A 24,982-nucleotide genomic window follows, 5' to 3' on the forward strand; every position below is an offset into this window, starting at 1 on the left:
TTGCAAATGATTACTACATTGCACATGACCATGACATTTTTCACATGCATCCAATTTGACTCATTCAGCCAAAAGAGGAAGTAAATTCCTCTATCTGCATTTCAAACACTTGAGTACACATGGTGGTAAAAAATGCACCCGCTTTGAGTACCTTGAAGGTGTAAAGATGCTTTACAAGTGAAAGTCCATATACACAAATATTCTTTTTTTCACCAGTTTTTATTCATTCAAACACACACTTGTAGTTTTGAGAAGCAGTGATTGTTTGAAATGTGAAACCTAGACAATTCCTGTTAATTAAATAGAAGAAAAGTGATTTCATACACTAGCAAAGGCAGAAAAGACTATTTACATAAGTGCTCACAACCCTGGACCCAGCGGGTAGTGCATTTTTTCTGATAAGGCCATTGGCGGACCCCTGATGCTTTATGTTGTTAGGCCCGTTTGAAGGTGGAATGAGTGACATTTTCCTACAGATTTCTTTGTAAGGGTTGGTTTCACTCTTCTTGGTCCTCGTCTTCTCTGTGTTTGCGTGCGAAAAAACCGAGCTGTGGAGAAGTCACACTAAATTACACTCAGAAATCTACAAACAAGTGCACATGATAAATATATACACATACTTTCCATAGTATGAAGATGATGAGCGCCAGTAGCAGCAAACCACCAATGATGCTCCCAATGAGGATCCACAGGGAGATGGGAATGGCTCTTCCCTTCAACACTTCCAGTACAGTCTTGATGCAAAAGGCAAATTAGAGAACTTCAAAGGTCCTTCTTTTTCTGATGGTCTGTAACATGTTTTTCTTACCTCTCGCCACACTGTTCCTGTCGCCAGAGTGATGAGATTGGTCTCGTGAGGTGCAATCTGATACAAGCCAACTATCCTTGCTGACTTGTATTTGGCCTGCAGATACAAGACAAGATCTAAATCATTGCGAGAAAAGAGCTTTCCATCTCTTCAAAGTAAGTAATGCAACACCATTAGCCTGAGTTGCAGAATAGTCAATGTACACTTTGCTAAACAACCAATCAACGCTCAAACTAAATAAGTGCTTCATTCTGCACATTTTTCTATTGGATGTAATAACAACACACTCACTCATGCTCAATATTTAAGATAAACTAACGGTTGGTCTCCATTCCGATAGACGATGGTGTAAGGTTAGTTTTCAATAACTCAATCCTGTACTCTTTAATGGAATTATGTCATTTTCAGCCTCCTGAATGCTGTAAAATCAATGTTTTTAGATGCTAACCTTTCTGAAAAAGTCGTCATTGACTCTGCGGCTTAGGCGAATCACTTCAGCTTGTCCTTTCTGGAGCTGCTGAACTTGACATGTAACCTCTATGCACCACGACCTGCTACAGTTCTATGTAAAAAAAAAAAAACCAACACAAAAGCATTTTTAGGGGAGGTTGTCAACATGCTCGCTCTCTGGTTTGCCTCGGGTGCCTCACCAAGACATCATTCGGCAACATGTCTTCGGGATGGAGGGGATGTACGTCACCCTGTCGTATTTTTAGTTCGGCTACATCACTCATCACGCTACAATTCACGGCCGTTGCCTGCGAGGCAACATGAATGTGTCATACAAAAAAATTGGGCAGAAAAACTATGCGGGCACTCGTGACGAGGAATGACTTACGTTGTGCGAGGAAATGTCTGTGACTGTCATAAACACTGTGTCTTCTGCTGCAACAGCGGGGAGAAGCAGCCTCAGCTCCAGGTTGCTCACAGGGTAGCAACCCAAGTTCTGGAGCTACAAAGAAAGACAGCAAAAGAGGTTGAAATATGACCCAGATAACAAATATTCATGATACAAATATTCGAATTGAAGTAAAAGTGGGTCCGTGCTTCTGATGCCTGACCACGAAGGTCTTTTTAGTGTACCTTAAAATGCGTGTAGAACTCTGGTCCAATGGCTTCTGACATTGTTCGAGTGGGGTGCACTTCATATCGGTTTAAATTGGAGTCGCTGCAGGAGGAGAGTGAGAAAGAAACGTGAAGACATGTTAAAGACCCTTAAAAGTGCCTGGAACACTGCTAGCTAGTGATGAATCATACCTGCTGACAAACAGGTCAGGTTCATACTGTACAAAACTCTGGAGCTGAACACTGTTGTCCCCCAAAGTGTCTGGTCGCTCCACGCTGTCACTGGCTACATTCAGCTTCATTTGGACTCGGCTGTGCAGTGTGGTGCAGCTGAACTCAAACTCCAGCATGAAATTCACCTTTCAAAAGAAATGACGCATTTAACCTTGACTAAGACGGAGTAGGCTCAGTTTGAAGTACTGTTGGAGCACCTAAAAGTGATAATGGTCTCAAAACCAGACTTGTCTTGATTTCATCTCCCAAATGTTTGTCTTGTCTAGATTTCAGTGAGTTCTGTTGTTTTACAGTAGTACAGTGTGAGTGCAACACTCAAGTGGTGTGTAATGTGGTAATGCCCGATGGTACCTTGGACTGGGAGCGAAACACTGGGTAACTGACGTTACACATGTGACTGTTGGATCCCAGACCCGTGCACTCGATCTTGAAATTGCCATCCTCCTACAAACAAGATTTTGTAAGACAGTACAGAATTTTCTCAGAAATACTACAACATTCTATGCATTCTATTTTATTTATCACCAAGTCTTTCTGAATACAATTAAATCGTACCCTAATACTGAGACTGGAAAAGTGCAGGTTGCGTGAATAGTGCAGAGTCAGGCTTGTGTTGTAGGCGTTTTCCAGTCTGTTTTCCAGTTGAACTTCCACTGACATACGCCTACGAGGACTGCGAATCACATAAGGCTTATGCCTGTGGAGGAAACAGAAGAACTTTGACTCAAAGTACCGTAATCAACTGAATTGTCATGTCTCGTGTTTATGTAACTATGTACATAAACATACCTTGTCCCAAAGATGTCCATTTGGGCCTGCAGCACCAAATTGGTGGTGCACACATCGTCCTCCCCGCAGTCTTTAAAGAAGGGGATCTGCTCGAGCACACATGGAAAGAACATCATGTCTTACCGATGGGAGAACAGGAAATGCGAGGCGACCAATTTTCAAAACTCACATATTTCTTCATAGATGTCGGCCAGCCCTCGTCCAATACGGGACCACTCTCGGTGTTGTTGATCTTGAAGCGCAATGAGAAGCTGATTGGGCGGATGTAATCTGCCGTGTCCTATCAAAGACAGACAGATGAGTATAAGGAGAGAAAATGTGAAGGCGCGCCGGTTGCAGCTTGGCCAGCCTGCAATGCTCACATAGACGTGGAAGGGCAGCTTGTAGCACAGAGTCTGTCCCGTCTGAGCTCGCACCGCCAGCTGGGTTAGCCTGTTGGAGCTGTCATCAAAGAGAGCCCGAGCTGACAATTTCCTGTCATCCAACATGGCTGCCACCCACAAGTCTGAAAAAAAGGTTTTTACTACTGTTACCAGGTAGTAAAGGTCTGGAAAGGTTACCCTATTCACCCTCGACTAGTTCAGAATTCATAGCTAGAATGAGTAAGGGATTTTCTGTTAACTTCAACAGGTGTCGGACGAGCAACCTTCTGCTGGTCCAGAGAGGACACCTAGTTTGGTATATTTTGATCATGCATAGTTCCCAGTACAAATATTTGACTGCCATTTTATGGCAAAATCACGACGGAGGCCTCTTTTTGATCAGAGATGTTTACCGTCATAACTGGATGGTATATTTGTTATTTAAAGAGAGTTTAGGTTGCTTCACCGCCAATGAGTATATGTGGGGTCTCTTTTTAATCATTGTCTCTATATTTAAGGTGTGCGAAAAATCTCCTGGGTATAAAATATAATGTAGGTTTTTCAAATGACAAGAATCAGATTGTCTACAAAGACTTCTCTTGTTTCTGACAACTGAAATTCTGAAAATGCCTTACACAAAGAAGAACGTTTCCCTGCCGTAGCAACTTCCCTACTCACCCATCCTGTATAAAAGGCCCCATTTTATAGTAAATCTGGCTGAAAGTGGGTCTAATAAGAGAGATTTGGAGGCTGGTCTGCTACGAGTGCAGTGCAAGAGGACCATTGGGAGGCTTAAGAGAAAGTGACATACCAAAGTCGTTACTGTTTGGTCCAGGAGAGCGTGAAACAGCCGTGAAACAAGCTGTGGCATCGAGGCAAGCGGACTCTCGGCCACCACGCTGGCATGTCTTTTGAATGACGTTGATAGAGTGTGGCTGGAAGGACAGGCTGACGTTGATTTGTACGATGCTTCGAGATCTGCACAACAGAATTATACTGTATGTGATCAAAAGATACCAACCTTAACCCAAGTGCACGGTGGATGAAACCGAGGTTATTCACAGGCTTCCCTGATCTTATTATTTTCCTATAGAAACTACCCTTGATATTTTGTTGAAAACAAAGCAGACAGGTTTTTCCAGCTCTTGTTGACATTCCAAGATTCCACAAGATGGCAACAAAGCTCTGAATGTAGTGATTGGTACCACGATAGTGTGTTGTAGTGATACATCTCGACTAACATTGGGTGAATGTGCACTTCTAGCACCTTTTTCTATCTTAATCAAATATAATCTGTAAAGTCATAATTTTTAAGGGTAATGTGATGATGATTTGGAAAGTATATGTGGAGCGCATCAACTTATCTGCACTTTTCGCTATTTTTTTTAGACATATGCTATTGATTCAAACGGTACTCGGTCGTTTGGTCGCCCGGAAGGTTATTGATAATTACCATTTAAATCGTTGCTCAAATTCCCTAAATACAAACTGTGAATTATTATTTAGTCATACTTAATGCCCTATTAATTATTAGGCTAAAGAAAAGCTCAAAATTTTCCGTACTTTTATTGTGTTTTGTTGGAGAACTTGTTAAGACCCTGACTGACGTCCCTTCCTAAGGGGACAACTCATGTACATACAAACTCATACACGCACACGTCCGCTCAGTGAAACTGCTCAGTGCCATTGTTGGCTTTTATTGATGCGTAGACCATGTTTTTTTACCTTGTTTTGTCGCCGGTCTTTTGGTCGCCCGTTGTTTGGGTCCGAGCGACCAAAAGACCGGCGACCAGAAGACCGGCGACCAAAAGACGGCGACCAAAAGACCGGCGACCAAAAGACCGCACACGGATTCATACATAGAACCGTTCAAAGCTACCCCAATCCACTGCACAAACCAGGAAATATCCTTCTAACCGATGGACTAACCTTAGCAGAACAGCACTGCCGTGGGCTCCCACTGCCAAATCAATTAGTCCATCTCCATCCAAGTCCAACCTGGCGCTGACACTGCGTCCAAAATACTGCAAGGTTGGGGAGACTGACATCCCTGGGATACGCTGAATGTAAATGAAAAACGTCCCTGTGATTGAATGCTGAAGTAACTTTGTGAACTCTTGCCTGAGAAAGAATGGAGAGTACCTGCTTGTAGTTGTGGATGATATAAATATTTTGGCCATGGTACACATAAACAGCCCCGCGATGGTCATCCTCCAATGGGGCACCCACCAGTAAGTCAGTGAATCCATCGTGGTTGAGGTCCGGAGCAATGGCCATTGCATAGCCAAACCTGGCATCTTGAGACTTTTCGTCTGATTTCAGGGTTCCATTCGAGACGAACACTTCTTCCTGGTTGAGAGGCAGGAAAATGGATCATGGGTTTTCTGAAGGTGCTGGAAAATAGTCCTTCATGTGCCTTCTTACCCCACTAAGAGTGTAGATGTAGACTCTACCGGCCTCCTTGTTCCCAGAGCCAAGGAACATTGGAGCTGCAACCAGGAGCACATCAGTGATTCCGTCCTGGTCAACATCTACACCACACAGCTCGCTTCCATAGTAAGACCCAATCTAGGGAGAAAGACACGTTCTTTCAACTTCCTGGCACCAGGGGGTGACATTACATCTATAGTATCTGAAATACAGAGCTCCACCTGTTCTCCGTTGAGGGCCTGTACAATGTTGACGTCTCCCTGTTCGCTGAGTTCAAACAGGATGACTTTTCCTTTGTGCTTGAAGCGTGGAGCGCCAGCCACATACAGCCTCCTCCAGTCACCCACCACCACAGACGACACAGTATAGCCTGCAGAAACCCATAAGTTTAAAGTCTTTTTAAAACACCCTCATCAGATTCTTGCACTTAAACTCCTGCTAAAGCAATTGTTTTTCACCTGTTCTGTCAACTCTTGACTGGAAAGATGAGAACAATGATGTCAGCCCAGATGTGTGGATTTAAAAAAAAACCTGATCCTGATACACATCTCAACTCAAAGGCATCACTGGACTGGAAATTTAACCCGTCAGTTTTAGCTGATTACATGCTCTCACTTACGATCACCTTTCAGAATCGCCTAATTGCGTGTATGATCCCTCAAATGGTTTAAGACCCCTTATAAATAGGGACGAGATATCCAGAAGTGACACATCCTAGATCAAAAGTGTTTTGTGCATACCAATGTGGACCCACACACCATGCATTCATTTTCTGAACCGCTTATCCTCACAAGGCCCGCGGGGGTTGCTGGAACTGATCCCAGACCTGAATTCGAACCCAGGACCCCAGAACTATGACGCTGACACGCTAACCACTTGGCCGCCACCAACACACAAATTTAACAAATATATACACATTTTTCAGTGGATAAAATTGATTTGTCACGCAAGTTGACTTTGCACTGGCCAGGTGTATGACGTGCGTACCGAGATAAGCAGCATGATTTTTGAGCTCAAGGGGGAACTCGCTTTCAAAGGCCTCCCTGGCCGGCATGATTCTCCCATTGGTGCCCTCCTTTAGGACACCGCCATCCCAGTCATAAGCGCCGACGATCCCGAACAGAATTCCATCCTAAAGATGACATGGTGACACGCCTTTAGAACACGAGATGCACAACAAGTGATGCACAAATTGAACTTACATCCAGAATGTGTGTGGAGAAGCCGATCTGGGACATCTCCATGTGGAAGGAGCTCTGGTTGCCCAGTGTTCCTGAAAGCGAAGTGCATAGGTCAGCGTTTCCTCATCTTCATGTTGCTTTACATGTCCTCCCTTCCTTCCTCCTCTTGAGTTCTCCTATTCTCCCCAAACTCCACGGGTGACATAAAAGCCTCACCCTTTCCTTTGCTGTTTTATATTCTTTCCACGTTTCTAATGGCATATCTTTGCATCTGACATCCTCTTTCGTAACTCTACTGCAGCAGTTCATTCTTGTCTTCCTGTTCATCAGCTCATTTATTCAGTGAATATATGTTCTCTTTTAAACTCACCACAATGTGTCTCGTCATGTTTTCAACCTTTCTATGAAGCATTTTCATAAAAGCTTGTTTACTTTTTAACTTGTGTTTAGTAAGAGTCAATACCATGTAGTTTAAAAGAATCCAACGGAAAGGAAATCACTTTAGGACAAAAAGGAATTTGATCAATATTGCTCTTGGTCAAACGTACCGTATTTTCACGACTATAAGGCACACTTAAAAGTCTTAAAATTTTCTCCAAGATAGACAGGGCGCCTTATAATCCAGTGTGCTTTATATATGGAAAAAATAAATAAAATGTGTCATTCATTGAGGGTGCGCCTTATAATGCGGTGCGCCTTATATTCGTGAAAATACGGTAAATGGAAAAAAACAAGGTACAAAAAGCAGCCATCATCTTTTCGGAATTTCCCGTTGCTTTCATATGCGCCATGAAAGCATCATTCATTCATTCATTAGCCTATTTGGCGGCAGTCACACGCACCTTCAAGTGAGAAGATGCGGTCTCCTAAAGCATCCACTATGTCGTTGAGCGCTGCTTCGTCCGTTACGTTGAAAAAGTACTTGTCGTCAGGGTCGCTGGCGATGTACTTTATCTCATTGATGAAGGTGTCAGGGTCCTGCTGCCTCCTGTGGTAGTGACCCAAAACCTGGAAAGTGTGTGTTTTTTTTTTAATTCTTCAAAGAAAGAGCTACGTGATAAAGCACACATAGACAGAAGAATGTGAGAATAGCAGAGCGCTTTAATATCAATGTTGGCCATAAACAAAGCCAAGTACGCCCTCTTCCAAATGGAAATCAAATCCTTTTTCCCATTGAAATTCCAAAAAACCTCCCCGACCTCCTTTTTATTTATAGTTAAAGACCATAGTCTAAAGAGGCAATAGATTAAAACATGTTTTTATACTATGTACAGTTATACTGGGAAAACATCCATCTGGATAAAACAATACTATGGGAGAAGCGAAACCCAAGACACTCCGCATGATTGCAGGCCCAAAACAAATAAAGGAAATGTACTGTTTTGGAAAGTAGGCTAAAGGGTTGTTAAGAGATCCGACACAGAAATATGCTTACCGTTAAGTTTTTGTATTCGACTTAATCTCAAATATAATTAAGTTGTGATCAAGCATCTGAATGGTAAGCATCGCTTCTCCATTTCCAGTGTAAGTCACAAACATTTTGCACACATTAAACATGGAAAACATGTAATTAGAGCATTTAATGCGTGCAACACTAGTGGAACATATAACTGTGAATGACTCCCTGGAGTGCGATGACTCACATGATGTGTGCTTCAAGACATAAGATAAAACGCATGGGGGGAGTTTGCACCCCTCACTTAGAACAACTGTCTCCAGTTGCCACTTGTCGGGTGGAGCTGGACAAAAAGGGCTTATTTCTTCTGCTGGGTTATTTCAGTGCACCCAAAGGGTTCATTTGGCAATTTAAAGATGCTATTTATGGGGTCGGCGTGGTATTGTGTGATTACTTGAAGGAGTGGATAGCTATGAAAGCAAACTTTGAGGAATGTCAGGGACATTTCATACGCATGCGCTGTGTTGGAAATGACACAGCTAGGATTTAACATTTAATTTTTCGCCTCACACGTCTAGTCGTCTACTTTACTAACACATGGATGATGCCATTATTATTATTATTCTAAAAATATAATAACTGTTATTGAAGGAAAAAAAATACATGTGTGACATCACATTTTTCATGGAGTCATCGAGTCCCACAATATTAATATTTGGTTCTCGAGTGTGGCCGTGTAATGTCCACACATGGGAAGTTTATTTATTTACTTAAAAAGTGAGTTCAGCAGGAGAAGGTGAATACAGTACATGACTTAATCTATCTTAATATACTATATACTCACAGCAATGGCATATCTAGTGATGTTCCTGGTCTCGCACTCTATCAGAGCGTCAGGCAGCTCTTCGCCGTCATGTGACTCTCCGTCCGTCACAACAATCATCACCTTGGTTGCCCCCTCCCTTGCCCCACGCTCGGCGCTGAAGGCCTCTGTGCTGTAGGCGCACACAAAAACGACCGTTTTACTCACAAAAGAAGAAAGTGAGTGAGTCCTGGAGTGAAAGGGCCCAAGGGAGAAAGATAGTAGTCCAACCTATTGGTCACATAAGAACATTTTAAGCATGTGACCCACCCCACCAAGCAATTCAAACCGTAAATGAAACATGTGTTTAATGTTTCCCATTTTATTTTTTTAAATGTTTCCCCCACCCTTGCTCTATCGGACCTTATAGCATTTAATGGTTATGCATTGGAGCTCCAATCCCATTAAATGGAATGGTAGGGATCCAAATTGTACCACACATTAGTCATACTTGACACGAATAACGTAGCCGCCGTTTGACTCCAAAGTGGTCAGTGCGTGTAATGCTAATGTGTGTGTGTGTGTTTCAGGGCATCTGTGCATTCCTTTGTGATGGTGCCATGATGGAGAGGAAGCTTACACGACCAACACACACTCACTGACTGACCAGAAGCCGCACCCTGTTTGTCTGTACAAAACCTGCACTCAGTGGGACCTGCTTTATGCCTGGTAAGCCACACATATACACACACTGTATAGGAGAGTGGGAAACAAAATTCATTCAAGTCATTTTCAGGCCACGCTCCAGCCCCAGCTCCAGGCTAAATTTAACATTGTGGTTGCCAGTACCGCACTTCTAAGTTAAAAACAACCGTTTTCTTCTCCCACTAAGCAGTCTGAAAATTATACTGGGTGCGGACGCGGGGAACTTGACGGCAGGCAAACAGAGAGGAATCCCAAAATACATAAAACCATTCACACTCACGCTAAAATCGATGGACATTTTAATCTGGGCTAAAAAGATGTGCAAACTGCTCGTATGCTGTGTTGCATAACAGGGTAATTTCAGGAGTGAAAAGTGCAAATTGACCTTGTGAATGGAAAAGTGGAAGTTAAAAGAGGAATTGGGAAAATGTGATGAAACTGAAAGCAGATACAAAATCCAAATTAAAAGCAAAGTCAGAGGGGGAGATGAAAGATGAGCTAATTTGCAGCTTGCCAAGTATTTACACGCTGTTTTATAGAGTCACACTTGCGCACTAGTAGTGAGTGACACATGGCGACGCGGTCGGCATGGCCAAACGAGCACAGTGAAAACGGGTGGAGCAAATTGAAAAAGAATGACTAATCCACTTGGAGGCTTCTGTTTGACTTTGCCATCTTTTCTTTCTCATGCACTACCACTGTTTGATTTTGACTACTGTGAGATGATATAAAAAGTATAATATACCATTACAAGTTGACTGAGTTAGCCTCTGATTGTATTCAGAGAGGAACTGTAGTAGAAGAACATTTGAAGATGATTTAAACACTTTCAATTCCAATAGCCGTAAAGCAAAAGTCAAGATACACTTTTTGGCTTAAGTGTGTTATGTTAGACATAAAAGCACCCAAAAAGTTTGTGGTGTAGTTAAAGAGTTCTGAAGTTTAATATTATCCTTGACGATTTATTTCACATCATCATTATGTCTGAGACTGCCTTGTCACACGGATTACTTTGCAAATCCATGTGGGAAAAAGATGACAGAAACTGCTTGGAAAGGGCAGCTATGTGAATTGGGATTGGATGGATTTCATGTCTGTCACTTCCATTACGGGGGCTATCACTTTTTGTAATGATAGCAAGTTCTTATGGATTGAGTGGTGCTGGGTAATGCTGCATCGAATTATAATCATTAATTCTTTATATTATCTCTATGGTCAGTTTTAAGACTATATTGTAAGATTATACTACTACCTCCAGATGTGATAAATCACCACTCAACAGAAATACATGGTGGATAACAGTTAATGAAAGGGAACACATATAGCCCCGACTATACTACATTGGGAACCTATTCAGATTTATATTGTTGCTTTTATATTTTTTGAAACATGCGTAGTTATTGCTCAACATATTGTGCCCCACTGTCCTGCAAATGACACTTTAATAATAGGGCCTATAAATGTTCTCCTTGCCGTCAACCCCAGTTCATCTAGGGCCTTGGGAGATTGAGGTGTATGATCTCACTCTTCTGGCTTTGGGCAACTGGCACTTTTATTTAGACACATTTGTTCTCAAGTATTTGCGTACTAATACATAACAGAATCAATAACTCACAAACGTGAAAATATAAATGTAGATACATAGCAGGGCACCATAAATTAAAGTTGTTTTTTTAAAATATTATTTAACTCATTTTGGCTACCATTGAAACCGATAGACATCCAGTTCATTTAAATTGCCAGGGCTGATGCTGCCATCCTCTACCATTCATGGACTGGAGGTATATGTAGTCTAGTGCCTTCAGTGGCAGCCAACCAGTTCAATAATTGCCCCATAAAGGATTAAAGGCAAAAAGGGAGCAAAGGCAGTCGATGAGAAGACATGAGAGTGAGTGCCAGCGTGTGTTTTGACAGCTGCGAGAGCGTAGTTTAACTGGCCAGCCGCTGCCACACCTGCAGCCATGCTGAGCCAGCAGGCGGCGACTCCTGTTTGCTTGCTCCCATGCCAATCCTGCTATCACTTAGCTTATATGTGTGCGCGGGTGGTTCCAACAAAGGCAGATCACATACAATATTTGAGGTCAACACTGTGTGATAGACCAGACAGACACACTGGCTGATGGTTTTACAACTTTCAGAACAGGGTGGTCCCTGCACTTCCACATCAGTCGGCTTGCAACGCTACAAAAACTACAAGGCAGTTCTGGACAGGCAACCATTCACACTTGAGGAAAATTTAGTTTTCAATCAGCCTAACTGCATTTTTTATCTACCCACACTTATTGGACTCTTTCATTATAAATGAAGCACAAAATAGGAACTCTCCAATTTAATGTTTGGGTGCTTGTGTAAACACAGTCACAGAGTTTACACTTTCATAAAGCAGGATTTTTTATTTTGAAGGAGAAAGAAAAAAAGGGGCTTATTTTAAAGACTTTGTGGTTTGAACCTATGGAGCTGTTTCTTTTGGCTGGATTTAGCAGATCATAAGGCCACGCCCCCGACTACATATTTCTTTCTGCGTGTGATGATGGATCTGGAGCAAATTAAAGGAGCACGTTGCAACTATATTGTCAGTGTATATCTTATTTCACGAGAGAGAGGCTGTCCTTATGTCCCCTTTTTAAAATTCATCTTGCAGTTTAACCATTTGCAGGGCAAATTAGCCGGTAATTTTAATTGAGATAAAATGGAATACAGTACGTAATGGAAACTACAACTACAAAATGTAAAGCATGTGGGCTTTAAAGGGAATTCTACCAACTTTTTTTTTGACCCAACGTATTTGCATCATTTTTTTACTCAAGGTATAATAATACTAACTCTAATTTGCCCTCATTTGTTGATTGGCAGAAAACTAACCTAACATTTTACTTTCAAATTGTGAGGTGTTCAGGGTCGCTTTTGAACATCCACTAAAGTTACCAAATATGGGTCTATGCTCAATATTAATAACACGTCTGGGTTTGCCTTCATGGCAGAAATATTTTATTTGCCCATAGCCATCTCTAGGCTATGGGACAATTTTTACGGGACAACTGCGCACTATTATTAATTGGCGGATATCCTTGTTTGAAGATCAACATGTTACAGTTACACAGAGACCAAATGAGAAAAGGCACTATGGGGAATATTCGTAACCGGCCAAAGGTAACAGTGTTAGACAAGGCTTACCAGGCCATGTTGATGGCATATGCAGTGCGCGTCTCTCGTCCCTCCTGGCGGCTGATATTCTTGGCGGCTTCTACCACCTCTTGTGTGGTCTGGTAGTCTTTCAGGGACCACTCGTGGATTGCTACCTCGCCATACTGCAGGATTCCTACCTTAATGGGCATGCATGCAAGCATATTACCTCTTTGTTCAAAGCGGTTTCAATCCCACACTTTACAAACAAGTCATAATCTCTACAATCTAATGTTCTATGCCCCACACTGCATCAAATGTCTTGTGTCACAAAAGTATTTAGATTTAGAGTACATTTAGTATGAAAGCATAATTATTTGTAATCGAGAAAATACAGCCTAGTAATAAAACAACCCACAACAGCCTCGCCATTTAAAGCAAACAGCACGTTAATGGAATTTTGGACTTTTCTGGGAAACCATAACTATTTCCTGTTCACCCCACATAGCTGTTTCTCTTACAATATCTCCAGCCTTCCTCCATTCCTCCACTGCCTCAAGTTGGCCTCTTAATGCCCCTTGATGTCACCGCAGCAATCCATGCATTTCATATTACTTCTCGATTTGGAAGCATTCTTTGGCTCACTTATCTTGTCTTCATATAGTGGAACAGATAGTGTAACCTGGTACAATTTTCAATTAAATCGAAACCTTTAAATTGGATCTCATCTCCTTTTCTGAACCGCTTTATCCTCACTAGGGTTGTGGGGGGTGCTGGAGCCTATCCCAGCTGACTTTGGGCCAGAGGCAGGGGACACCCTGAATTGGTGGCCAGCCAATCGAAGAGCACAAGAAGAGAAACAACCATTCACGCTCACACCCATACCTAGGGGCAATTTAGAGTGTCCAAACAGCCTACTATGCATGTCTTTGGAATGTGGGAGGAAACCGGAGTACCCGGAGAAAACCCACACAGGCCCGGGGAGAACATGCAAACTCCACACAGGTGGACCGACCTGGATTTGAACCCAGGTCTCCCACTGTGAGGCCGACACGCTAACCACTGAAGCCGTCGGGCCGCCCCTTTACATTGGATGAGTGCCTATTTTCGGGATTTAAAAAAAACACTTAATAAAGACCTGGAATCCACATACATGGAATTTTGGGTTAGGATTAAATTATAAATTATTATTTTATTTTTCAATGTTATTTTAGATACTTAAATAAATTAATCTATGCATTAGTAATCTACAGGTTTGACACTGACTGCCATATACTATAGGGTTTAAATGAATCGTTTTGGGAGTGCCTCGTTTTAGCTATACTTTATTTTTCATCGTACAGCACTTGAAGTCAACCCTTCAATTTACAGAAAACCATTTGTGTCTTTGTGCTTGGAGGGAGTAATAATATGGCTTTTACCTGCATTTGGTCTGGGCTGATGTGGAACTTGCTAAGGATGTTGCTGAGGAAGCTCTGCACCTCATACCAGGGGTAAATGCTGTTAGAACCATCCAGCACGATCACGATGTCCATGTAGGTTGTACACCCTGAAAGATGATATTTTCTTCAGTTTATGCTCTGTCAGTCAAAATGCGATTGTGTTTGTGTGCCAATTACGTTGCGCTGTCGGAGCAATTGTCTCTCTTGGCTGGAGGTCATCACTAACGGAGGCGCAGATGCCTGTGCTGAACATGGATGTGCCGCACTCTTGGGACCACAGTGGTGCACACGCCTACCGAAAACACATGTTGGACATCCTTTCTTGACCTTAATCATTTTATAGTCAACATATGGCAATATGACACCTGTCTGGTATGACGGATTATGTTGTATTACACGTATGTTGGGATCCTTTAATGGATACATTTTCACAAGGATACAGGCATGTTTAAAAATTGGCAAGTTTTCAGACATAAGCCCACAAAAAGGCAATTCATTTGTAACAAAAGTCCTTAACTGCCATTACAAGCTTAGCAGTAATTATGTATGATGGAACCCTCTAACTTGTCCTTAAGTATATGTGTATATTTGAATGGTTGATTGTCTTATTATGCCCTGAAAACCAATTCTGGATGTATTCCGCCTACTGCCCATTGTTAGCTGGGAAAGGCTCCAGCATCCCCATGACCCTCCTTAAGATATTGATTGATATTTCATTGGCTCATTTGCATCATACACTATATGCATACATCTACTGGTATAGTATAAAGTTTGGAACAAGACTATCGTGAACCCCATTTAAGTTGGGCAGTTCACCTTTGCCGTAATGTATCCTGGATGGTGTTTGGTTGCAAACAGAAAATAATAGCGTGCACGCATATGGTGTTTCGCTAGAAAGTGACTAAATAAGGGAAGGCATTGAGCATAAACAGTCATGAGAGGGAGTCAGTCATGGAAAAATCACAATAGTGCGGTTTGGGGGACCGAACATGGAGGCGGAGACAGAGGGGGGGGCTATTGTTGTCATCTTGGCAGCGTCAGAACACCAGACCAGTGAGGCAATTTGGATCTAATTGAGCTGAGGAATAACTGGGAAGTGAGAGAGAAGGCTTACTTGCACACATCAGAGAGACAAAAGTGCGGCAGGGGGAAGGCAGGTCAAATAGGAGAAAGAGAAAACCTCTTATATTTTGCCCTGTTATTACAGAAAGTGGATCAGTTAATGATGGAAAGCGAGAAGTGTAAAAGAAGAAAATCAACAGAGGTGCAATGGCTTTTTGAAAGTCTCTCATTTACAAAAGGCAGAAGGAAGACACATTCCGAGCCCGTTATAGACCTGACCACTGGCCTCAAGAAAATAAAGCACACAGGCACGAAAGTGGTACTGCACCGGCCAGTTTTTCATGGGCTATAAACAACCGTGCTCCGACAGTACTGAGAAGTTGGCGGACGACTGAAGAAACACGGGCTTAACTTAATGCATGCTATGTCGTGCGGTGATTTCAACCCGCTGAGGGTCATTGACAGGAAAACTTACACGCATGCATGCTTTTATGTGAGCCAGTGGTCTCATAACTGGGCGATTTAGACGGGAGGCAAGCTTTAAAGGTCCTCATTGGTGGGCTGTAGTTTAGATCTAGACCAATAGGTCCCTTCATGTGTCTAGAATGCTCAGTGGCTGAATGACAGCCAGAGCCAGACATTTTCTTTTCCAATTCTGATATCAAAGACTGTTACCCACTGTTAAGGGTCATGAGTGAGCTGAACTCAGGCCAGTTGATTTTAGGTAAGTACGCTCAGTACAAAAAAAGCTTAGAGACAGACAGACATACCAAAAGGCCATCAGGAGAGTCAGGTGTGAGTGTCATGCCCAGATGAGAGTTCTTCAGGTTTTTGGATATGTTATGGAAGGCGGCTTCCCCTGAGATAAAAGGAAACAACAGTTCAGACCAACAATTGTTCATTTGGTGTTGACATGAAAATGTTGGCTCTCACCTAAATTCAATTTGCTGCAATTGGAGGTGCTTTCCTCCCCCACAGCGCATTTGTACACATCTCCTTTCCTGTTGTTTGGTGTCCCATCCCAAGGAGCACCAACAAGCATTCTGTATGTAACGTGGTGACGTATGATATTAGAATCACCAATATAGACTACAAAATGTTGTCCGCGTCACATAACGGTCATTCTGAAATTGGAAGGCTTCAAAATTGAACTGAATAATACACTATGCCAAGGGTGTCAGACTCGGGTTGGTTTGCGGGCCGCTTTAACGTCAACTTGATTTCACGTGGGCCAGACCATTTTAGATATAATAATTAGATTTTTTTTAAATAAATGGATTAAAAGCTCTGAATATTCAGTTTTTTATACATCTAAAACAATATTTATTTTAGCTTTTTTTTAAATATATTTTTAGATTTTACAAAATGATTTTTGAACTAAAAACACAGAAAAAAATGATTAAAAAATACAATTATTGATTTAAAAGGGGGAAAATCAGGAAATTTAATATACTCTTCATTTTAATTTGATCATAAAACAGAAAGTCAGCACTCATGATTTACTTTCCCGGGCCACACAAAATGATGGGGTGGGCCAGATTTGGCCCCCGGGCCGCCACTTTGACACGTGCACTATGCCTTCAATGTTCTTATTTTATTATCTTATTATTTAGTATTTCTTATCATACAACATGCCTTGGGAGGGTGAAACAAGAGAAATTTGCCTTTTTTATGGGGTACTTCAAACTAAAAAAAATGCCTAGCTGTCATTTCAAAATTGCATGTTTTAGTATTTTCTGTAATGGTTATTTAAAAAAAATGAATTTTGCTACATGAAATGAGCCCCGATTCTGTAATGGCCATAAGCAAACTCACACTTTCTCTGCCTCTGTTTCGTGCTGTAGCACCGAGAAGCCAAAAAGTGCGTCCTCTGGACCGCTGAAGATCCGCGGATGCGCGACATCGATGTTGAAGCACTCGCACAAGCCTATAAGACAAAACACAGGTGAGAATGCCTATTAAGTGTTCACAATTTTTAAAAAGGTTGGTGATCCATGTCTTATGGCACATTGCAGTTAATTTTCAGTCAAGAGTAAAACGCAGCTATAAAAATAGTCATAAATAAAAGAATCAAACAAAAATAACCATTAATATAATCCTTATATTCGTGTTTTCGGGGTAGTTTATCATGTCTTTGTGGCTTCGACTGAAGTACAATCTGGCAAGACCAATTGTATTTAAATTGTCAACTTAATCATAGTTAGGGATGTTGTAGGACATTTCCAATGGAAAATCCATTGTGAGAAAAATAACACATCAGACAGTAAGAGAGGAGTATTTTCTTTACTCAGTATTTTTTTAATGTATAAAAACACTGCTACACCACAACTGACTAGAGGCTCTGTGCGTACTACCTGCAGTGGAGCCAAGTAAAAGTATTCAAATGCATGTTGGGTTTGCATATAACGGAAGATGTGTTCTGGATGAAGCGTTCTATGGAAACGAAACACATGCTGCTTTAAGTTGATTGAAAGAATGTGGGGTTGGAAGCTGGAAATCCACTACTAGAGCGTGGTATATATATTTTTGTCTCAGTTTATGGGAGAGTCGGCTGGAAAAGACAGCAGGGAGGAGGAAAAGAGTGAAAAGGACAGATAAACACGGCGACCAGTAGTAGCCTCTTTAAAGAAAAAGGGAGTTCAGTCTGGAGGTAAAGTAAGGGAAGGGTGTGTTGGTTGAAAAAGCGGAGGAGTATAGTGAGCCCCCTGTTGAGACACACAAGTCTGCCCTTCATTCATGCTGTGCGATGGCATTGAGTACCAAGATGGTCAGCCAGCTCACTGGGTTCAAGTGACTAACCGGGTCATGAAAATAACAAACCTTTAGATTCTATAGTTTATAAAACATAGAATTAGTCAGTTTAACATTCAGGGATGATATAATACAGTGGTTTCTCAATCAATTTAAAATGCCATGAATAGGGGATGTGATCTTTATCCTCTGTAAAAGACAACTAATATTATTTCAATGGCTTGCAGAGGACTTTTTCATCCATGACGAGCTGACCAATGTACATTGAAATGAAGCAAAAGTAGGAAATGTTTAAAATGTATTATTAGGGTTTTTGTGAAATAAAATATTGTAGAGTTCCCAGCTCTCCCAGTCGAAACGGTATTGCTGTCAATGGCAGTGATTATAAGTTGACCTGAATGATAACTAATCTTGGCTATTTTTTCTTGGATTTATCTCCAAGATCTCAACTGGAATACTATGAATTGCCTCCCAAATCCACCTTGTTTACTTGATATTTGCTTGATCAAGGTCACTTTCTTGATTGTTCGTGTATCTAATGAAGTGTGGGCTCAATGTCCATCACTTTTTGCAGCATACCTGTACACACATTCATACATTACAAGCCTGACTGTACATGTAACAGTAATTAATCCCAATGCAGAAGGCCTAAGCAAAACCAGAACACTATTGCGGTGATTAGGCAGTACGTCACACAGCAAGTCCGCGTGCCCACAAACACGCATTTCAATCAGGAGGGGAAACCAGATATCTCACAACGCTCCGTCACCGCTCATGCATTTCTTGTACCTGGTCATTGCATTTGATCACCCGCTTATCTGTTTTTCCTCTGTAATATCAGTAGGCTTTTTTGTGTTGTGGTAATGACGACATGGCCTATGTCCGATTATTATTATTATGTCGGGTGCAGTGCGTTCGGGGGCCGTTTTTTTTTAATAGCCGAGTCTGGCTTCCAACTTGCGCTCCGCCGCTTGTACTTGTCCAAACCTCAAGTGACTCGGATGGGTCGCAGCCATCATCCTTCTGATTCCACACAGATGTTCCAAAACGTTCTCCAATGAGAACACCAGCCTGGAATCTTCTCTTTATGTGACTTTAGTTTATTTTTTGAGCAGGTTCTTCCCTTCAATTCTCACTGTGCTTTTTTGTGGCCGCTTCCACACCCAACTTTCCACAATAAGCGTCCTTGTTATCTTCTTGATCCTCCTGTTCCGCTCATCTACTCGCAAACCATAAATGGCCCCTTTTTGTCCGTCTCCCGACTCTTAAAACCACAAGACCCCCCTCGCCTTATAGGACAACACCCCATCGCTCCGCATATCCGAGACACCACCATGATTTCTTCTAGTTTGTACTGTATACGGCACTGTACCGCAGCCTGTCTGACCAAACGTCCCCATGACGACTGGCTGCAAACATTTATCAAGTCAAACCGGGTCCAGATCCTTTGCAACCACACGTTTCTGCTCCGGGCGCTCTTGTAATTGAATATCGCTCCTCGAACGTGTGTGAGTGCATTAAGCTTGACATGAGTGGGTTTGGACACATGCGAGCACATACAATGCAACCCCAAAAGTTCTACACTTCTCATGTATAGTCCAATTTTGGAATTAGTCCAAAATATGATGGAAAAAGGTGTACAAAAACTGGAAATCATCATCAATCATCCAACTGTAACCATAGTGATGTCATGCTATACTTTGGCAAGCATCTTGAGCAGGAGTGGGAAAAGAAAGATCTTTAGGTGATATAAACTGCTTCATTTTTTTTAATAAAGACTTCAAACACATAATTTTATGAAAATTGTTTCTACATTGGGTAAATTGGTTCTTTCACTTGGGGCAGTTTTGGGTATTGTCCTCCCTTCATCCAAAGTTAACTGAGTTAGGCTCCAGCACCCTGCGAACCTGACAAAGAGTGGCCGGGTGATGAAGTGGTTAGCACGTCTGCCTCGCAGTTCTAAGATCAAGGGTTCAATCCCCCGATGGCCTTCCTGTGTGGAGTTGGCATGTTCGGCCTGTGCCTGTGTGGGTCTTCTCTGGGTACTTTGGTTTGCTCCATACATCTTAAGCCTAATGAAAAACGGATCATACTCAATGGGTAGTTTTTGCGAAACAAATGATTTTAGTCAATGCTACAATAAACACCAAGTGACCCAGAAATGACCCCAAATCAACAGGGGGTCACAGCTCAACAGGATGATTGATTTTGACACATGACCTAGCTGAACCACCCAGCTGCATTTCCTTGTCACTAAAAGCAGGTTTTCAAGTTCGTGCTCCTCTTTCGCTCTTTTCTTAATGTATTTTTAATTTAAACCCTAGTGAGCCGTATGGTCCTTTTATTAAAATACACTTGCATTTCCCATCCAACCACAGATTGTCTCTCCATTATCTTGATCATTTTATTCTCATCTGTCACCCTCTCATGGGGAGCGGAGGTGGAAAGAGGAGAAAGAGAGGGGTGGCGAGTGCATGGGAATGAAAATCAGCAAGATTAAAACAAGCGGAATTTATGAATGGCAACAGCAAGGCACACACACACGCATTGGACATCCTTGTAAAGGAAAACAGAGTGTGCCTGGTCCACGCATCAATGGAGCTCTGTTGAATGCATTAACATGACACGCATACTTGCTCACCTACATGCTTCTGTAAGACACACACATGCAAGAATACTTAAATGAAAGCCTGGGTTATGAAAACAGGGTCCAATCACTTGAAGCGTCAAGTGTCAAAGTCGTACATTGTTAGCTTGCTCGTGTTTTGGTGTTGAAATGAACTAAAGGTGTAGGGCCATGTGGCCAGTCTGTGTGTGTCCGTAGACAGGTAGCACGCCTTGCTCAGAGTAATTGCCCAGTGGTATTGATGCAAGTGCTGCTGCCTGATGCCTTATCGGCTGCACGGAGACAACAATGGTCTGTTTCATTGCTTGGACTAACGAGGTTTGGAGTGTGTGAGGTTGTTTGAGAGCCAGAGTGGACATTCGTGACATTAATGTTGAAAGTTGGCCATGATAATGGAATGAAATGAAAGATCTAGGTTTCTGATTCTGCTTGTCTCTTTGTGGATTTTGATTGAAATACAGGAAATTATTCTTGTAGCGCAAGACTCTTCATAGCTCCCTGTGATTAATAATAAAAAATATAATATAGTCATTAGAATTTGGTGTCACGTTACATCACATTTTTGGGTCATGCAGCTCAGATATTAACATTGGCAATAAAAGTGCGGCCCACATGACGCAAAATGGGATGCCCACATATGTGGACGCCAAATTCTAATTACATATTGTTAGGTCTTGATGGGCTGGCCATTATAGATTTTTGTCAAATATTCATACTTAAATCTAGCAAAACCTCGGGGAAGCTCAAGATATCAACTGTGATACAAACATGGAATTGAAATGCACAGCTGTATGAGTAACGAGAAATGGGACTGCCAGATCTATATTTGTAAGATTGATTGCAATTCAAAGTCTTTTTTTTAATCTTAGCGCACACTTTTAGAACAGCCTTTTACATTGTGCTATTGTCGCCCAATTCATTTTGAGGGCTCACAGCAATGAGTTCATGTCAATGCAAAGAATCCCGTGTTTTCTGATGATAGTGTGGTCAGACAGTATGTTTGAATATGTGCACATGCAAGGAATGCCTCTAAGGTCAGCCAGTTTGCTGTCACATAGCATCAAGTTTGAAGTTCAGCGGCACAATTCCAGTAGTGGCACGTCTTCTCTATTAAGTTCTGTGCTTTTGATGCAATAGCTAACATTTGTAGTCTTTTAGACGATACAGATAACATCATCTTTCATATTCAAGTTTTGAGGGGTGGGGGGTTACCTTTAAAAAGGATGATGCACAGCAGGTAGTTCCAGAGCTCCATTTAGAACAACTGAAGAGTCTCTCGCAATGTTTCGGCGTCTTTAAAAGTCTTTTTTCTAGAGTTGGTGAAAAAGCAATGCATTTAAGTCCTTTAAAAACAGTGCAGAGATGCGTCAGTTCCAGTGAAAATTTCAGTCAGGATTATTGGTGTAGTGGTGGGGAAAAATCTATACTTCAATGACCCCTGTTAAACTCCAGGAAGCAACTGCTGAAAGGGGCAAGATCATTGCTATAAACCAGTAATAAGATGTCTGTCAAGTCAGTCACGTCCAGTTCCTCCAGCGCGCGCCTCTCAATCCCCAAGTGTGCGTCGGCTGTCGTGCTGGCTGACTGAAGAGGTCCTCCCGGCCATGCTCTTCCTGCCGATGGTCTCGTAATCCTCCAGAAGGCGCGTTGCAGCCGTTAGGAGCTTGTCACTGAGTGGGGAATGAAAGAGCGCCTTTCTCCCGGCCTTCCATCCACCACACTCGTCGTGGTCTCTGCAGAGCGCCAGTTCATGTTGGCCAACCTCAAACCAACATCTCTCTTTCTCTCTCTTTCTCCCTCTCTTGCTGTCTCTCCTTCCCTCCCTGGAAGATATGTTTGCCTTGCTTTCGTCACTTGTGGTTTTCTTAAATATAATGTGTAAAGGACCGGATTTTTCTGGGAAACTGTATAAGGGAATTTTGCTGTGGAAAACAACCTGCTTTCTTACTGTGTCTTTCTTTCTTACCTTTTTATTTTTCCTTCTTTGTGTGTTTGTTTATTTCTCTTTTTTCCTTCTTTTTTCTCTTTTTCGTCCTTTCTTTTGTTTGTCCGTTCTTTCTTTCATTCATTTGTTCTTGCTTTCTGGCTTGGTTTCTTTCTTTCTTTATTAAATTCATTCAGTTTTATACTTTAATTTTTTTAAATGTATTTCAATTAGTCAAGAAGGGAATTATGTCATTAATGATACTGCGTTTTTTTTTAAATCAAAGCATTTGCCCACAAATGTTCAGGCTCTGCATGTAGTTATAAATCTAACAAGTCTATTAAAAATTGTTGCCAAAATTAATCTAAACATTGTGGTATACATTGCACACTTAAAGGAATCTCAAATATATTAGTGAAAAAAACTTTTTTCCTTACTTTTTGCCTTTTTTTACATTACAGTACATATTGAGGATAAACATAACCAGTTTGACAGTTACACCATCTACAGGATGTTCAGTGTATTGTGTCGCACAACAAGCCCAGAATTTACAGTAGTATTTAGACAATCTCACTCATTGGCCTATTTTTCCTTACAGGCAATAAAAAAAATACATACCACATTTGAACACAAGGTCATTCAATGTGCTTTACATCATATGTAAATTTGCCAATTCACAAACCAGAAATTGAAATAAAATCACAAATAAAAAGATTCTTAAAACTCAAGTCAAAAGATTCAAACCGCAAGGAGAAATAACAACACAACTAAATGGAATAAAAAGCTAAAGTCATACAACGGTATTTGAAAAATAGCGGCATTTATAAATATGCTGTTGTAAACAGTAGCCGTTTTTTAGCCCTGGTTTAAAGGTGTAGAGACATTTGAGCATTCCTCAGATCTTCAGATAATTTGTTCTACTGGTGAGGAGCTAACTGAATGTCGCTTCAGCCTGCTTTGTCACATTTCAACAAACCGGTTTCATCTGACCTAAAGGGTGTAGATGCTTCGTAGGGGTCAAGCAAGTCAAACATGTATTTTGGGCTGAGGCCATTAAGTGTAGCGGTAAGACTTTATAGTCTTTTCTTTGACTCATAGGAAGCCAGTGTGATGATTTCATGACCAGTGTAATATGGTCCAGTTTCCTTTGATATGACTCTGGCCGCAACATTCAGGATTAGCTGCAGCACCATGATTTTTTTTAAAGACCTGTAAATATGCTTTGCAATAATGCGGTCAAATAAAAACGAGTGTTTTAGATGGTAAAACACAGATTTAGTGACTGTTGGAATAATGATTCAAACCTTTTAAATCATTATTAGTAATATTTAATTAAAAAAGGAAAAACATCTTTCAACAAACTCTGCGGCGAACTTGCAAGGAGATACAATGTGGCGTCGTCTTAGCCCCCAGTGCATTCTGAATTGCAGTAACTGAATCATTGTATTTAATCGCGACACTCGAAAAACATGGTTATGTAATCAGTACAATAACACCCTCGCTGGTTAGAAAAACAACAGTGTGAGGAATGCTTTCAAGGTAAACAAAGCAAAGCCGTATTTTCAAACAATAATGCGATTATCGCCATCTTCTGCTGGAGTCCCGTCAAAACAGTCCCGTTGTGTTCTGCCGAAAAGCGTGTGTGAAAACAATGTGTCCTCGAGCTGTGGGGCCTTGAGGAGACGATGTGGAGGAAAAGTGTCCATGGTTCCATGAATTGGTTTATAGCCTTATTACTTATTGAAAAATGCTTACAACACATATAGAATATTCATAATAATTCTAACATTCCCTCCTTTTACTATATGTTTGTTATTCATTTTATGACAAATTCAAAATAAGAGGGATATCACCGTTGGCTGTTTTAATTTTACCCGCTTAGGCTCTACTCGTTCGGCAGAAAATAAGATCATTTTCGTCCAATCCATCCTCGTAATTACCATGCTCTTGGAATTCACTGTTAGTGTCAGCACTTCAGTAGGAGATATAATTCATGCAATTTGGAATTTGTAGGGGCAATCGCAGTGGTTATAAGTCGGCTCATCAAAGATCTTAAGCAGGGAATAATACAACACCCACATAATGTCAAAATCGTAGCAAAAAGGGCTACCACAAATTAGGCCAAATCATTATTAGTGAGGCCACAAATCTGTCAGCGGACATTATTCTACTCCAGGATGCTTTTTCATCTTGCGGTTTAGGGTCTGCAGGCCATCGTTGGCCCTGGTGTGGGACCCAGTGGGGGGCGTGTTGTTGAGTGCAACATTTTCAAACGTTGCATA

The 24,982-nt window shown here is 41.5% G+C and overlaps 2 protein-coding genes across 2 annotated transcripts in view; one reads left to right on the plus strand and one right to left on the minus strand.

The window, feature by feature from the left end:
- Positions 1 to 144: 144 nt before the first annotated feature.
- On the minus strand, positions 145 to 19,469 carry itga10 (integrin, alpha 10). Its single transcript, XM_077598125.1, has 29 exons — positions 19,440 to 19,469; positions 17,215 to 17,354; positions 16,333 to 16,442; positions 16,170 to 16,258; positions 14,515 to 14,629; positions 14,317 to 14,444; positions 12,947 to 13,095; positions 9,110 to 9,260; positions 7,712 to 7,877; positions 6,891 to 6,961; positions 6,676 to 6,820; positions 5,910 to 6,058; positions 5,683 to 5,826; positions 5,401 to 5,607; positions 5,188 to 5,318; positions 4,070 to 4,236; positions 3,259 to 3,401; positions 3,066 to 3,176; positions 2,897 to 2,982; positions 2,663 to 2,804; positions 2,459 to 2,551; positions 2,066 to 2,232; positions 1,892 to 1,976; positions 1,647 to 1,760; positions 1,459 to 1,566; positions 1,257 to 1,370; positions 809 to 904; positions 621 to 734; positions 145 to 548 (listed from the first exon to the last, which is right to left on the minus strand). The coding sequence occupies exons 1-29, from the start codon at positions 19,467 to 19,469 to the stop codon at positions 498 to 500; spliced, it is 3,516 nt and encodes a 1,171-aa protein (XP_077454251.1). The 3' UTR covers positions 145 to 497.
- Positions 840 to 24,982, plus strand: part of LOC144073732 (angiogenin-2-like) — a 49,488-nt gene continuing 25,345 nt past the window's right edge. Inside the window, exons 1-3 of the mRNA XM_077599776.1 lie at positions 840 to 963; positions 9,658 to 9,796; positions 17,244 to 17,344. The gene's annotated coding sequence lies outside the window, so the exon portion shown is untranslated. The remainder of the gene's footprint in view (positions 964 to 9,657; positions 9,797 to 17,243; positions 17,345 to 24,982) is intronic.

Source organism: Stigmatopora argus, chromosome 4 (assembly GCF_051989625.1).
Source record: "Stigmatopora argus isolate UIUO_Sarg chromosome 4, RoL_Sarg_1.0, whole genome shotgun sequence".
NCBI lineage: Eukaryota > Metazoa > Chordata > Actinopteri > Syngnathiformes > Syngnathidae > Stigmatopora > Stigmatopora argus.